Here is a 15022-nt window from a genome sequence, read left to right as displayed (position 1 = left end):
GAATCTCAAATTTTGAAAGTTTAAAGAAAAATTATGTGCCTAACTAGTACCCACCAAGTTGCAAAATTAATCAAGCGACTAATAAATTCATTACATTCTTGGTTTTGCTGGCAAGTAGCTCCAACATATGATTGAGAAATTAAAATACAAACTGACTCCATTCAACATACAAATAAATCTTGGTAGGACTTCTTTTCTGTTGGATACTTAGGGATATTCAGATTCAGGCTACTATAAAAATAGAAGTAATAAAAATAACTAAATAGAAAAAAACATTGTCAGAATTAAAAAACAAAATAGAAGTTGCTTCCTTAAACGAGGTTTCTCATTCACCTAAATTTCCCATCGATTTTTGGGGCTAGGATCTGTGAAGTATTTCTCAAAAGAGTATATAACACCAGTTGGAAATTCCCTTATTCCACATATTGAAGTCTATCAAACTTGAAAGTGAAATGCTTTGAAAGATAATATTATTTCCAACTACCTCCTTTTCAATGAATATAAATCACAATTTCAATGCAACTACAAGCAATTCCATTTTAAATCATCCTAGCTGCACTGCATGCTTCAACATTCACACTGTATGTAAATAAGTACAGCATTATGTACCACTAACAAAAACTACCACTGAGCAAACAGACATCTTGATATACAGGCACTTATTTGGAGTAAATAGCCTAAGAATTTGATGTAATTACTTAGCTATTGTTAATACACCTCCCCTGATTAAAAATAAAAAAAAAACTCATGCAAGGTGAGGGAGAGGGCAGGGGTCTGCCACGTCTATGGGCACAAGTCAAGCCAGATTTCACCTCCTCAGGTTTAAACCAGCTTCTGCCTCCCTGCATTTAAGGAAGCCAAGGATGCTTTCCATGCCTACCAGCACCTTCAGCTCTGGTTGGAAACATTCCAGGTCAGGTTGTTCGGGGCTCTGAGGAACCTGTAGTAGTGCTGACATCCCTGCTGACTGCAGAAAGGGTTGGACTAGGTGACCTTTAAGGGTCCCTTCAAACCAAAACCACTCCAAGATTTTAACAAATCTAAATGCTTGAGGATGCTTCATCTTTCACCCATTTCACATAGAGGTTGCAACAGTGGCTGTAGCTCTAACTCCTCGCTATTTTAAATCAAGGCTTCTGAAATATTTTCTGGTCACATAATAGAGACTGAAGAACAGCAAAATGCACAGCAGGCTTCCTAGTTTGAATTTGTTTTCATCCCAGCACTGCAAAGATACCCATTATATATTTTTCTTCCAACACTAATAGTCTGAAGCAGCAGCAAAGATCCCAACTGTCAAGAAATATTTAAGAGTACAAATAATGGACCATGATTTTGTTCTTCACTGCCTTCTCCCTAACGTGATGGTAATGCAGATGATAAAGGGCAGACAGTCAATTCCATGTACCAAACATATTTGAAGCATCTTAAACGGACATGATTTCTTTCTCAAGTATGACAGAATTGCTTATGATTTTCATCATAAAACAATTCTTGAAACAGCCAAATCATCTCCTCCTTCAATACAACAAAATCTAGACTTCCCCCTCACAAACGACAATGTTGTACTGCTATTATTTCAGCACAGGAAGATATGCTATCTTCAGCCTTCTTCAAGAACCTCCCACTGTCCCAAGATCTATTGAAAAATTCCTAATTAACCTGAAAAATGTTACCTGGAAACACTGTATAAGCCACAAGAGGTAAAACAAAACAAAAAACCCCACACCACCCAACTCACACAATAAAACTTACGTGTAGGCCAACGTAGCACTGAAATGCTTCTTGATGTACGTTTCCAGGACAGGATTAAAATGTTGAAATTTTCTATCAGCAATCAGTCCAATGATAAATACCTGAAGAAAAAAAACAGTATAATTATTGCCTGGTCCTCAAAACAATCTTTCATTCTGCATACTCAAGCTTTATTGTCAGATAAACCACATTAATAACATTAAACACACAGACTTCTTGTGATTGTCCTCACAATATATTAATATTTTCCTTTCTTATGAAAGCTTCCTGCTCAAAGTTGTCTGTTGCAAGCAAAACCTTTGTTTCTGTCCTAAAGTCTGCTTTCAATCTACTAAAATGATTTGGGTTGATGACTTTCATCTTTTCTGGAAGGATAACATGATGTAATCAAACCCCCTTTTGATAAAGTTCAACTGGACCTTTAAATATCATGAAAGCCTTCCATGCATTATTAATTAAATAATAATAACTAGTAAGATCATGTTTGTTAGTGATCTTCATTCTAGTATTTAAATAACGTTATTTATTATTTCAGTATAGAACCACAGAGGCCTTTAGGCTGGAAAAGACCTTCAAGGTCAAGCCCAACCATTAACCCAGCACTAAGTCCATTACTGAACCATACCACTAAGCACCACATCTACACAGCTTTTAAATCCCTCCATGGAGGGGGAAATCCACCACTTCCCTGGGTAGCCTAGACCAGAGCCTAACAAGCTTTTCAGTGAATTGTTTCTACTATCCAACCTAAACCACACCTGATAGAACTTGAGGCTGTTTCTTATCTCATCACTCGTTACTTGGGAGAAGAGACCAACCCCCACCTGGCTCCAACCTCTTTAAAGGTAGTTATAGAGAGCAAGGTGCACCCTCAGCCTCCTTTTCCTCCAGAATAAACACATTTATTCCATCCACAATGCAAACTTACCAGAGCATCAAACACTAAGGTGTCAAATGTCTCACTCTCCGAGTTCTCCATCATTATGTTAAAAAGTGCATCCAATGTATCTTGAAGAAACTACAAATAAATGCAGAAACATTCACATTTTACAGGGAGAAAGGAAAAAAAGAGATCACAGGTTTCTACAGGCTTATTGGCTTTCATTTATACATTTTACAAAGTAAGGACATTTTAAAAGTTAGCCAAAAGAAGAAAAAAATAACTTTTTTTCAGCAAATTGGTTTAGTATAGGTGATTAACTCTGCATCACTCAAATCAGAAACAAGTCAGAAGACACACTTGATACTCCTGAGCAAGGTGTTTAATTTGTTGTAGTGTATGAACAGAAATGTTTCAAAACTCAGTTCAACAGTCACCAGGATCATGCAGGTTCTCATAACTTGACATTTCAGAGCACAAAGCAGACAAGCAACTGAGTCTCATGCCAAATAAACCAAGTCATCCTCAGTAGAGTTTGAAGCTGGGCAATGAGAAGTGCATAGCATATTGTTTTTCATGACTGCAGAAACTCAGATACACAATTTTACATGCAGGCATGGGAAACAGAGCACACAACCTCCTGCCCCTGTCCAAAACCTACATGCCTCTACCACTGTAACAGAGAAAGGGTCTTCACTAGCCAGTTGGCTGGACACCCTGATCTGTGCAACATGAAAGTAAAGAACAGATTAGTGTCAGGGGATTCAAATCAAGCAGAGGAATAAAAGCTGTTTTACAGACTTATAACTACAGTATTTCTTCCCAGTGACAAGTAATCCATGCATGGCCCAGAGATACTCATTAACACACTCAATTTTACAGGCATAGAGTTCTGGGCCAGAGCAGTATCCTCCATCAGATGACCCAAAACAACATGAGCTCCTCCAAGGCAGAGTGAGAATGGACCATGGCCTCAGTTTGTATTTGTTTTGGTTGAGACAGAAAAGGTTCAACATGGATTGTTTCAGCATGCCTGTCTCAAATGAAGTAAAAATATTTTCTTTGTTGGTTTGGGGTTTTGCTTAGGGTTTTTCAGTCTGTTTTTACTATTTGTTGTCGTGGGGTTTTGGCTTATAGACAAAACAAGGTACAGTTGGGGAAGGACATCTGAACAAAACACAAAGATGGGGTACTTAGGGACATGGTTTAGTGGTGGATTTGAAAGTGGTGGGTTTATAGTTGGACACAATAATCTTAAAGGTCTTTTCCAACCTAAACAATTCTGTCATCCTATGATTCCTGAGACTGCAACAGCAAGATATTATAAACACTGTGGGAGCAATGGGGAAACAGCTTGATTCTCACTACGTTCCCTTGAAGAAAGCAATTATCAATGCAATGAGATCAAACATGACTTACCCAGATTATCTACTAAACCCCGAAGTTAAATCTCAAAAATTAACCTTCTTTTAGCAGCTCACTGAACACTGCTGAATGCCAAGCTTTCCCAAAACAAGGGAACATAGAACCACAGCTTGAACTACTAGTATCTGAAGATGGAAAAAACAGAAGAGACCAAGTGTGCAACTGATTTTAGACTTCAGTTCTGGGGAAGCTCCAGCTCATAATTTCACTACAGGATTTTGAGGGGGGAAAGAAATTACACCTTGTCAATCCTATTCATTCAATTTAAGAACACATTTGAATGAAGTACATATAAGCAATGGCTGGCAGGAAAGAAAGAGTAAAGCAGAGGTTGGAGCTTCGGTAGACTTTTCTCTCCTTTGAAGAGAAGTAGTACTCTCAGATTGCCATCAGCCTGGCTAAGTCTTTTCAAAAACAAAGCATGGTCAGAAAGCCATCTTCATGACCAATCAAGTCTTCATTTCACATTCAGGCATCACATGTTGACTTTCATTAATCGAGTTGAAGTTCTGAAACTGTTGACGTGGAGTTCTCAGAACAGCAAGAAGAATACAAAACAGATGCTTTTGTTGTGTAAAGTGGCAGGAAAGCATTTTACAGGTAGGGAGCTAGCATGAATAATTTTGAGACTATTAGTTTACATTCTCATATCCTATAGAGTCTATGAATAAATAGAGTCAGAGCCTCTGTTAAGGGGAGATAACATTTACAGTTTCCATACACTATTGAAATAGTCAATCACAGAATGAGCCTCTTGGCTGGTATCTACACAGAATTAAACACCAGTAGGCAGAGGCATTTTACTGGAGTTTTAAAAAGTAAAAATAGTTTAACAGAGAACTTATGTTTTATCACACGTGGACTTTTCTTAACATACATAAACTGTAACATGTATCACATTTAAAAACACAAAAGACAAAAAAAAGCTGAAAGAATAGAAAGGAACAGTTACTAACTAGATATTATGAATGTGCAGTTAACTGAGCAGCCTACACAAGGATTTTCTGAGCATTGCTGTAAGAGATGGGTAACGAACAGTGGTCTCCTAAGGAAAAAAATTAAAATGAAGACAGCAATATTAAACATTCTGTCCTATGCATATATCAAGTCCTGCTCAGAGCCCAGTGCAATAGGGAGTATGATTTCATGAGTCCATGGAGAAGAGGGGAAATTGAAAATGACAGAACCATGACAACACTTGGCAGAAGTGAATCTTCATGTCAAGTTTTTAGCCATTAGATGATCCACAACAAAATAGTAGCAGGTAGAACCTTCCCTGAAAAGCAAATCCCATGAGATACTACTTTTACCCTACTCAGTATAGGATAAAAATCAGCATTCTCAGATGTTTCATACTACTTCAAGATGAGGCATTCATTATGGCTCTATTAACCAAATTAACATCCACTGAAGGAAGGAAACAGCATTACAGGCCCTTAAGGGTCATCTGTCCCCAATACACTACATCCTTTGACGCTTTTAGATGTGATTTTTTTTTCAAGACATTCAATAAAATCCCAGCCTACTCTTTTCCACAGCTAAATCTATCTTTATGTAGGTCTCTACAATCACTCAGTGGCCTTGGCCAGTATAAATAACTTGGCTCAGACTAAATATTTTCAGGAAAAATAACTTTCATAAAAATATCAGCAGCACAAAGTAGGGTTGGCATTCCACATCCATATATTAAAAATACATTTAATATCAGCATGTAAGAATCCCAAGACGTTCTAACCTTGCAAAGAGAAGCACCCTTTGCCCTCATGTATCTGTATATAAAAATCCATTGAAGTGCTAGAAAAAACACACCCTACAATCCCCAAAATTTGCATTTTAGGGGTATTTTTACCAGACCTCAATCTGAAATGTTCTTTGAGGGGAAGGAGAAGGGTGTTAGCATCATGAAGGCTGAGAGATGCTTAGTTACTATTTAATGTGCAATTGCGTTCAGTGATGTTGGGAATTGGGAAACGAAAGACAGGAATATCTCAAAATGTGAGATTCACCAAAATGATGACACCAAATTGAAAGAAATTAACTTGATACCTTAACAACTTCACCACCATCAACCTTCATCAGCTGCTTCAAATTCTGCTGCAACAGGTTTGTGTTAGATCTCCATTTCAGAAGTCCCAAGAGATCAACTAGGAAAAAGAAAAGATATTGTATCATGGAGAATATTTACTTTTACTCACACTCCATAACTGTGTTCAGGACAAAGGGGTTTATTTCTTAGGTCAGCCATTTCCACTGGACAACAACATATTTCTAGCATGCCTCTGACACTGCAGAATCCTCCTACAATACTTCTATCATGAAAGAACTCTGAAAGGCTTTCAGGAAAGCAGCCCGCTTCTGAAATGTCAGCACTAAAATCTCAGCCAAGAAAGCCTGATCCCTCCTTTTTAATTTGTTGTACACACCAGTTGTGTGTTTAGACCAAGATGCCAAAATTAAATTAGTCAGCCACCAACAGAGTCGTATCTACAGGGCCATGACTCTTCCTGCATTAATGTTTCCAGCTTCTTTGCTCACACTGCATAAACTGAAAGAAAACAAGGCTCAAAGCAAGGCAAACAGTTGCAAACTAAGCTAATTCAGTAGAAAGCTGCCTGCTTAATAACTCGTGGAGCCCAAACTGCTTGGCTGCTTCCAAGCGATGGAGAGCTAGGGTACAGATCAGATCACAGAAACCAGCTGCAAATGGTCTTGTCCCCAAATTCTACATCTCACTGTTCAGATTGTGTCACTTCAGCATTCACTGATAAATAAGGGAATACAGAGGGCAAGCTTGTTCTCTTTTGTCAGCCTTAAAGAACCACCACACCATTCTTCAGTTTCCTTCAAGGCAAACTTCTAACAAGGAAATCAAAATTGGGGTTTCCCTACAAAAAAAAAAAAAAATCACCATACTAGTAAATGCTAACCACCACACTGGAGCACCAATAAGTGAAACCCATCTTGGTGTTTGCCGAGAGCTGCCCACAAACCCAGAACTCCAAGGTTGTCCTGCCTTAGCCAAACCAGCATCAGGGAAAGATACCTCCCTGCCCCACTGAAAGTCAGTTTTCAGCACAAAACCAAGTATCTTTAAGCCAACCCCAGCAGAAGCCCCTCAAAGAGACAAATAGAAGACTGTAAATAACGTCTACCTTTGGTTTAGCCACAGGGCTACTACTGCACATCATCCACCTCCCAATACAGTCAATATGTGAATTCTGCCCAATATAACTCTTAAATACTAAGGACAAGTGCCTTCTCCCTGCCAATACCTTCTCTTTCTATTCCAACTTTCAAAGCAACCAACAAACTGTTTGCCAGGACACACATCTGCATAGTATACTCTGGAAACTATAAGCAAGGACCCAGAGCTGCTGCTGTACCTTCCCTCAAACCTATCATTTTCAGCAATAAATAAAACTACTTCTAGTGCAATGGACTGCAGCTCTCCTTGGGATAGATTCCCCTCTCAGCAGCAATCAAACCAACCCTTCTTGTCTCCTGGGGAATAGAAGTAAAGAGTGCTTTACCACATTAAAGCTTTGAACAATCCAATCCCTCAATTTTTCTAATTTGCTATTCTTTTAATATTTCCTACAAAACTGAAGTCTTCAAAATTCATGAACAGAAAAATTGTTTCTGGATGAAAAATAAAGATGCCTCCATGACTTATCCAAAAATGCTTCAGGACCAGGTTTCTATCAGCTTTCCACCATTACATTTGATTTCAGTCTGACATCTAAAAAGGCACCAGCTTGACAAAAGACACAATCTGAACAAGAGCCAGCCCACAGACTCCCTCTGAACAGCATTGTGTATTGCCCCAAGAAAAGAAACCCACGTGTACTTCCAAGCCTGATGACACAGCAAATGCTACATGAATATACATGTGAACAGAAAATGTCACTGCAGTCCAGCTACTCAAAAGGGAAAATAAGTTAGTGTACAATAAAAATGTGCATTTACCCTGTTATTGCAGGGATTAAACTCAGCAAAGCACCAGTTGGTTAGTTAATCCTGCTCTTCTAACAGGGATGGGTGTAAAACACAGTAAGTAGAACAGGTTAATGAATTTAAAAGTCTTGTAGCCTATAATAAATGGTAATACTGCAGTCAGTCCAGGTCAAGTGAAATTTATGTGATGAGAAAATATCAGAGGAAGAAGACAGAATGAGGATTTTCAATTGCAAAGGGACAGAACAAATGGCCTGCCAAGTCACCACAAACAACTTCATTTGGATTAATCAAACATATTGTTTTCTATAGATGAAGATTTTCTTTCACATAGCATTTAACAAATCAGAGGAAAATAGTCCAGCTTCCTGGTTACATGTAAAAATTCCCCTATAGAGATACCCACACTTTTCCCAAAGCCCAGTCACTAAATGAACTTAGTTAGTATTTCCAATCTCATTAAATTTCTGTATAGTCTTTGAAACAATCTTCCCTATTGTAGCATTGGACTTTCCACTTTATGACTTGTTTTATTTTAATTATCTATTTACATCTCCATTTCGATGTCACTTGCATTTGTCATAGCATACATTGCTTTACAGAAAAAAAAAAAAAAAAATCAATCGTGCTGAATGACTTTGTAAAAATCCTCTCAATTGTTTTGTGAAAGCCTTGTCTCCTTGGTTCCTCAAAGACGAAACTCCAGATGAGCAACAGTCACTATTATCTAGTAGCTGGAGTCCATCAGGCAGAAAAGAAAACATAGGAATACTTTGAATATATATGCTTTACACACACTCTGGATGCTTCACAAGAACAAATGCATGGGTAGAACACTAGACAGCTCTCTGGCAAGTGGTAACCAAAGTTCTGCAGAAAGCCCACTAACACAACTTCAGTTCTATTGCCATCATTCCTATACACTCTTATATCCCACAGTCTGAACATAAAAGCTCTGTTTCATTGCACAAAAATCCCAGAATCACAGTATGGTGAGGTTTGGAAGGGACCTCTGGAGATCTAGTCCAACCCCCCTACTAAAGCAGGTTGCCCAAGATAACATCGGTACGAGTTTAGAAACTCTCTAGGGAAGGAGACTCCACAGCCTGTCTGGGCAACCAGCCCCAGGGCTCCAGCACTGTCACAGGAAAGTGTTTCCTCATTTACAGATGGAACTCCAGTTTGTGCCCATTGCCCCTTGTCCTGTCACTGGGTACCACTGACAAGAATCTGGCTCCACCCACTTGCCCCCGGCCTTTTACTGTTGCTGAGCATTGAGAAGATCCCCTCTCAGTCTGCTCTTCTCCAAGCTAAACAGCACCAGATCTCTCAGCCTTTCCTTACAAGACAGATGTTCCAATCCCCTCATCATGTTAGTGGTTCTCTGCTTCACTCTATCCAGTTGTTCTGTGTTACTCTTGAACTGAGTAGCCTAGAACTGGGCCCTGTAGTCCAGATGTAGCCTCACTGGGGCAGAGTAAAGGGGGAGGAGAACCTCCCTCGACCTGTTGGTGGAATTCTTCTAAACGCATCCCAGAAGACCACTGGCCTTCTTAGCCATGAGGGCATATTGCTGACTCTTAGTGAACTTGATGTTTACTTCAACATATTTCTTCAGCCCATAAATGACATTATACCAGAAATCACTAACAACTGCTCAAATGTTAACTAAGTAGATACTACATCACTATCACTTTCTGTCATGGAAAAGAACTAGAAAAGTCTTACCAGTGGCCAAGTTTGCTATTTTGGAGATACTTCAAATGCTAAAGACATCAATTACTAAGAGAAAAGCAACATTAACAACCTCAACTTGATATAGCATTCAAGCCAAGCAAGGGTTCAAAAAGCTTATACATAAAAATGCAGTTTGCAACATCAAACGCAATGAAGAAAGAGCTATAGGATTTATTAACATACTTTTAGAATTACTAAAAGCAAGTCTCAAAGCCAATTCTAAGATGGAGGATGAAGAACTGTTATAGATGACCAAGAGGAGGAAATTATGTTTTGGCTCAACATTTTGGTACATGAGAATTATCATGGATTTTTACTTAAAGGAAGAATATTAACCAATGTTACAGACTTTAAAATAAGCTTCAGAAAGTATAATCTGAAGAGTGCTGCTGATTTTTAGATGAAAAATGATACTTGAGGGAGAATTTAATGATGACTTTCTTGTTTCTTTTCTAATTGCTTAAAGATTCCTGGTGAACTTCTTTAATAACACAAACATACTTTGAAGAAAGAAAAGAGGCTTTAGCAACTTAGGGGAAAAGTTTCCCAGACAACATAATTAACAGTAACATTGAATAAAGATCAAAAGTTCAAAGTAAATTTTATGCAAATTAAAGCATGAATCAATGCTCAGTCTTAATTTTAATAATAGTTCTGTGAAAGCAACATCAATATATTGATCACTATGAAATACTTCTAACAAGGATCAGGAATGACTGCAGAATAAAAACCTAATCATACCACAAAAAGCAGCTGAATTCCACAGGCTGCTTTCTGCATCCTCCAAAGCCCCAAACCCACTGTTGTTACTGTTGAGCTACAATCCCATCTTTGTTATGAAATTCCCAAAATAATTTCCCATTTTTTCACTGAACACCCTTTCTCAGGCTGTGAGCCTGCCAGACTGCAGCGAATCTGATGTGCTCTGAATATGAAACACCCAGGATGTGCAGTACCAGAGATGCCACTGAAAATACACTGCAAGAAAATTGAGTTGACTATGAAGCTGTGGCAGAGCAGTAGCTGTCCCCCTGGACACAGCTGAACTCATTAACATGAAACCCCAATCATTATTCCCACATTCTATGCCATCCCAAGCCCTCCTCATGCACAACCTCAACAGATCTATCTGAACTGAGCTCCCTTCTCCTGAGTCATGAAGGAATGATCCCTTTCCCTGGCATGACTCACTCACATCTCAATGACCCACCCACACTCCCCAGTCTACTTCTGGTGCGGCGAGGAGAACAAGGGACCGCTCCATGGCAACGTCGCACACAAATTACAGAGAGGGCACAGCCTGGTAATGCAAAATACCTGCTTTGGTGGCTGCCATCAGCTCTGCTTTGCACAGCCTTTTGGTGCAGTCAACAAGCTGACAAACACACATAAAAAATGTATACAAAGGCAAGTTTTAAAGGAACACAATATGCCAAGTCCACTCCTGGTGCTCTGTGTTCATGCAAAGACACGTGAACCTGAGGGTGGCCTCCATGCAATGCATTTTCCTCCTCACATCCCTTCTTGTCCAAAAGAAGGGAGGGGGAAAAAAAAAAAAAAAATCAGAGTTTTCTTTGGGCATAAGATACAGTATTGCACCTTGGAAATAAGATAGAACAGCTTATTTGGGAGCAGAGCCATGCTATTACCTATTCTTGAAAGCAAACTCATCTTCTTCCTTAGTGCTATTATTCATACCCACAGAGAGTGAAATGCCACAGAGGCTGTTTTCAGTGTACTTCAGTACAGAAGTCTCAGCTATATGGAAAACAAGATTCCTGTTTGCATTTAACTCAAGACTCCCTTGTTTTCTTAGAGGCACAATACTGCTTTACAGCAAAACAAAGCTAGATAACACACCCTCAGTAAATGCTCTTGCTGCATCCACACAATTTAACTCAAGACACCATCCATTTAGAGGAAGGGCAAAAGAGAAGGCAGAAAAGTCAGGGCATATAACCCTACTTCAACCATGGAGAGCATAAGCTCCAGGATGTCCAGGAACTTACCATTCTGGGTAAGTTTAGTTGAACAAACTAGAGTAGAAATCTGGAAAGAGTCTTTGCTGATGGTGCAGCTTCCCAGGTTCTGCATGCTCTTCCCTGTTGCAGAGTGTCCCTTTTCCTCCAGTTCTATTTTAGTGGATGGCAGGCTTAAGTATGTTGAGGCATCTTCCAGCTTCTTTGCTTCTGCCTACAGTGGTGTTTTAAATACAACATGAAACAATTTGATAATATCTAGTGAAAAACAACCAACCTTGTTAATAATACATTATTTACACCAGATTTGCTTAAGTTTGCTTCTGAACTGGAGCTATCCAACAGGTCATTAACAACAGTAATTTAGCACTTATCTGTCTACAGATTAGAGCCACGACGCTGTATTTAAAGGGCTAGAGAAGTAATATTTTCCATAAAAGCTCACTAACAAGTGCCTTTGAAATTAAAGCATCTCCAGCGACACATATTCAAGGTATAACAATCAATCTGCCAAATACATAAATTGCACAGTACTTGCTCTTCAACTGCATGATTTATTAGAATAGTCTAACCCACATTTTTCTGTGCAATTCTGGAACAGTAATTCACTAACTGTCAGTCAGCTGAGCTAGCTACTATGGACAGACTAAAGTGTCTCAAAACTCTACCTTGTAAACTATAAGGTCATGCTCTCCATCTCTCAATGTTGTTCCATCATATCTCATGAGCTTCACAAATGCTAAGGCAAATATCTTCTCAGATTTATCTTTGGCTGTTAGAAAAAAAATAAACATCACCATCCCCATCACATAAGTATTTCATGCTTAGTCCACCTAGAATCTGTAAATGAATGACGATAGTAAAGAAGCTTGGCTGGAGGAAGTGTAGAAGAAATTAGGAGTATTCTAAAAGTGAGACAAAATAAAAAAAAAAAAAAAAAAATCAAAAAGGCAAAATAAACGCTTCCAAACCTGACCAAAAAAACAGTAGCTAAATACTTAATATTTCATATTTTGTATGTTCTTTTTATTCATTCAGTTTAAGGCAACTTCTAAAAAAAAAAAAAAGAAAGAACAGAAATGTAACGTTCAGGGCTTTTAGTAGTTAAAAGAATAGCAGCATTTGGTACCTATAATAATGATTTGAAGAGCAGCATTGAGGATTTCATCAAGGCTCTGTCATTTGGAAGGGGAACATAGGAATCCAGTTCCTGTTTTGGTTCTAAACTACAGATGAAGTGCTTAAGTTTCTGAAAGCTGACTCACTCTACAAGCAACTTGAACTAGAAAAATGCACTCACTTGGCTCTCATTGTTCAAAATCCACTAGCTTAAGTAAAAACAAAACAACGGGGCAAGTAGAAATCAAAATTAAGAAATAAAAAACAAAGTGAAGGGCACTCAGCTTGAGACTGCTTTCAAGGAACCTGTGAGAACACCTTGCAGCCCCAAGGCATGGCCTGAATTTAATATTTAAACCATGGCAAACCTAAACTTGAGTCATCATAGAAATGTTTCTTACTAGTAATTTGTGGCCCACAATCATAATTTTGACACAAATGACTGATTTTTGGCACACTTTTTCATTAGCCAGTATTGCTGATCAAATCTTTTATTAATGATCAATTGGCAAAATACACAGCTTCAATTAAGTAACTGCTCTGAGGTAAGGTACTATTTATTTTACAATTGTGTCTGCATGAAGAGTATTACATGTCTTAAAATGCATCCAGTGGACACTACCTGATTAATGCTTTCATCTGCACATTTATTCTACAACAAAAAAAAATGTTGTTGCAGAATTCAAAAGGCTTTCCTGTAAAGATCACTGTGTATAATGAACACAATCACAAATGAGGCAACCCCCCCCACTTCACTACAAAACAACTGTTGACAAATGGAAGACGTCTGGTTGTCTTGAGCTGATCCTCAGCAGCTCACAGCACCTCAGCTGCTAGCACCACTACAGGAAAGCCAAAGAAAACCACAAGCTCTCAAATGTCTTTTAGACCAAAATGACTTCAAAAGAACCCACAAGTCAGTCTGACAACCAGAGACAGAAACCAAGTTTCATAATAGCTAAGTCTTCAGTTTCTGGTGCTAAGCCTACAATAAACTCTTTGATGTTCCCATTTCGCACATAGGGTTGCTAAGTATCTTTCCTACCCTCTCTCTCTAAGACACACAATACCACAATTCTTCCAGTTGTTAACTACAAGCTTTATTCACCATCCCTTATTTGACTTGGAGAAATGACTGCCCAGGAAAGTTAAAGCTTGATGTTGACAGGTAAGAGTGAGGAAGATACAAGGAGAAAAAGCAGCTAACAAAATAGGTAGGCAATAAAACCTTAGCCACACACTAAAAGTGATTACAATAGTTATTTACAGATGAGGAACATTATGCCTGTTTCAGCACATTCTGGCACCAGACACTGACAAGAGCCATAATGAAAGTGTTGAATTACTCACAGTCCTGCGACGATCTATGACGGAAGGTGAACCTCAAATGACTGCGGTTCACATCTTCAATGGGGATTGCGACCTTCATGTAAAGAGGATGGAGGGAGAAAACAGTCAGTACAGTGCCTTCAAACACCATCAACCACTATCAAATCTCATTGAAACATCTTGCAACGATATGCTTAGCCCTTTCAAAAATAAATAACTAAACTCATTTTGCCATAGAAGACCTTGAAGCATCACAGATTAAAAAAAAAAAAAAAGCTAATTCTTGCACAGAAGGAATGAAGTCAGCCTGTTAAGTTACCCAGCAAGACCTGCAACTTCATATGAGCTGTACCTTCAAAGCCCACCCTACCACTCCCACAGCTCAAGAGTGAGTCCCTCTTAAGTTTCACTGGTAGAGGTGAACTTTATTACCAACCAAGTAAAAATTCTTAACGCATTTATCTATAAAACACAAGCATTACATATACTATTAGTGTCTCTCTGATCCATATGCAATCAATGTGCAGATGTGTAACCAATGCTCTTCTCTCCCAGGGTTTTGGTCAGAGCCATATTATTTTCTTCATCACACCCACATTCAAGCTTTGTGCTGTATACTGCTACCCAACACCGCATCTAACTTTCTGCCATTCCATAGCAGCTGCTTTCTATATCAAGAACACCACTGGACTTCAGCAACAGTGTAGGGAGTAGCTCAAAGTCTCTTCTCACATATACTGCTCCACTGACTACAGGGACAGAATCTATTTTATAAAGCTAACATCAGCCTCCTCTGTAATACCACAGCTTGGCATTTAAGCTAAAGTGTTATTACCTGAGCAAA

General features: G+C 38.7%; 1 protein-coding gene across 1 annotated transcript in view; it reads right to left on the bottom strand.

Annotated features, from left to right (window-relative positions):
* The window catches only part of DOCK1 (dedicator of cytokinesis 1), a 340787-nt gene that overhangs the window by 293460 nt on the left and 32305 nt on the right, over nucleotides 1–15022 (bottom strand). The window contains exons 16-21 of the mRNA XM_054382721.1: nucleotides 14200–14272; nucleotides 12399–12502; nucleotides 11761–11944; nucleotides 6107–6204; nucleotides 2684–2773; nucleotides 1756–1856 (exon numbers count right to left, since the gene is read on the bottom strand). Coding sequence (XP_054238696.1) covers nucleotides 1756–1856; nucleotides 2684–2773; nucleotides 6107–6204; nucleotides 11761–11944; nucleotides 12399–12502; nucleotides 14200–14272 — 650 coding nt within the window. The remainder of the gene's footprint in view (nucleotides 1–1755; nucleotides 1857–2683; nucleotides 2774–6106; nucleotides 6205–11760; nucleotides 11945–12398; nucleotides 12503–14199; nucleotides 14273–15022) is intronic.

This window comes from Indicator indicator, chromosome 7 (genome assembly GCF_027791375.1).
Source record: "Indicator indicator isolate 239-I01 chromosome 7, UM_Iind_1.1, whole genome shotgun sequence".
In the NCBI taxonomy this organism is placed as follows: Eukaryota; Metazoa; Chordata; class Aves; order Piciformes; family Indicatoridae; genus Indicator; species Indicator indicator.
The sequence above is the reverse complement of the archived record's forward strand: the minus strand, read 5'-3'. Positions and strand labels throughout refer to the sequence as shown.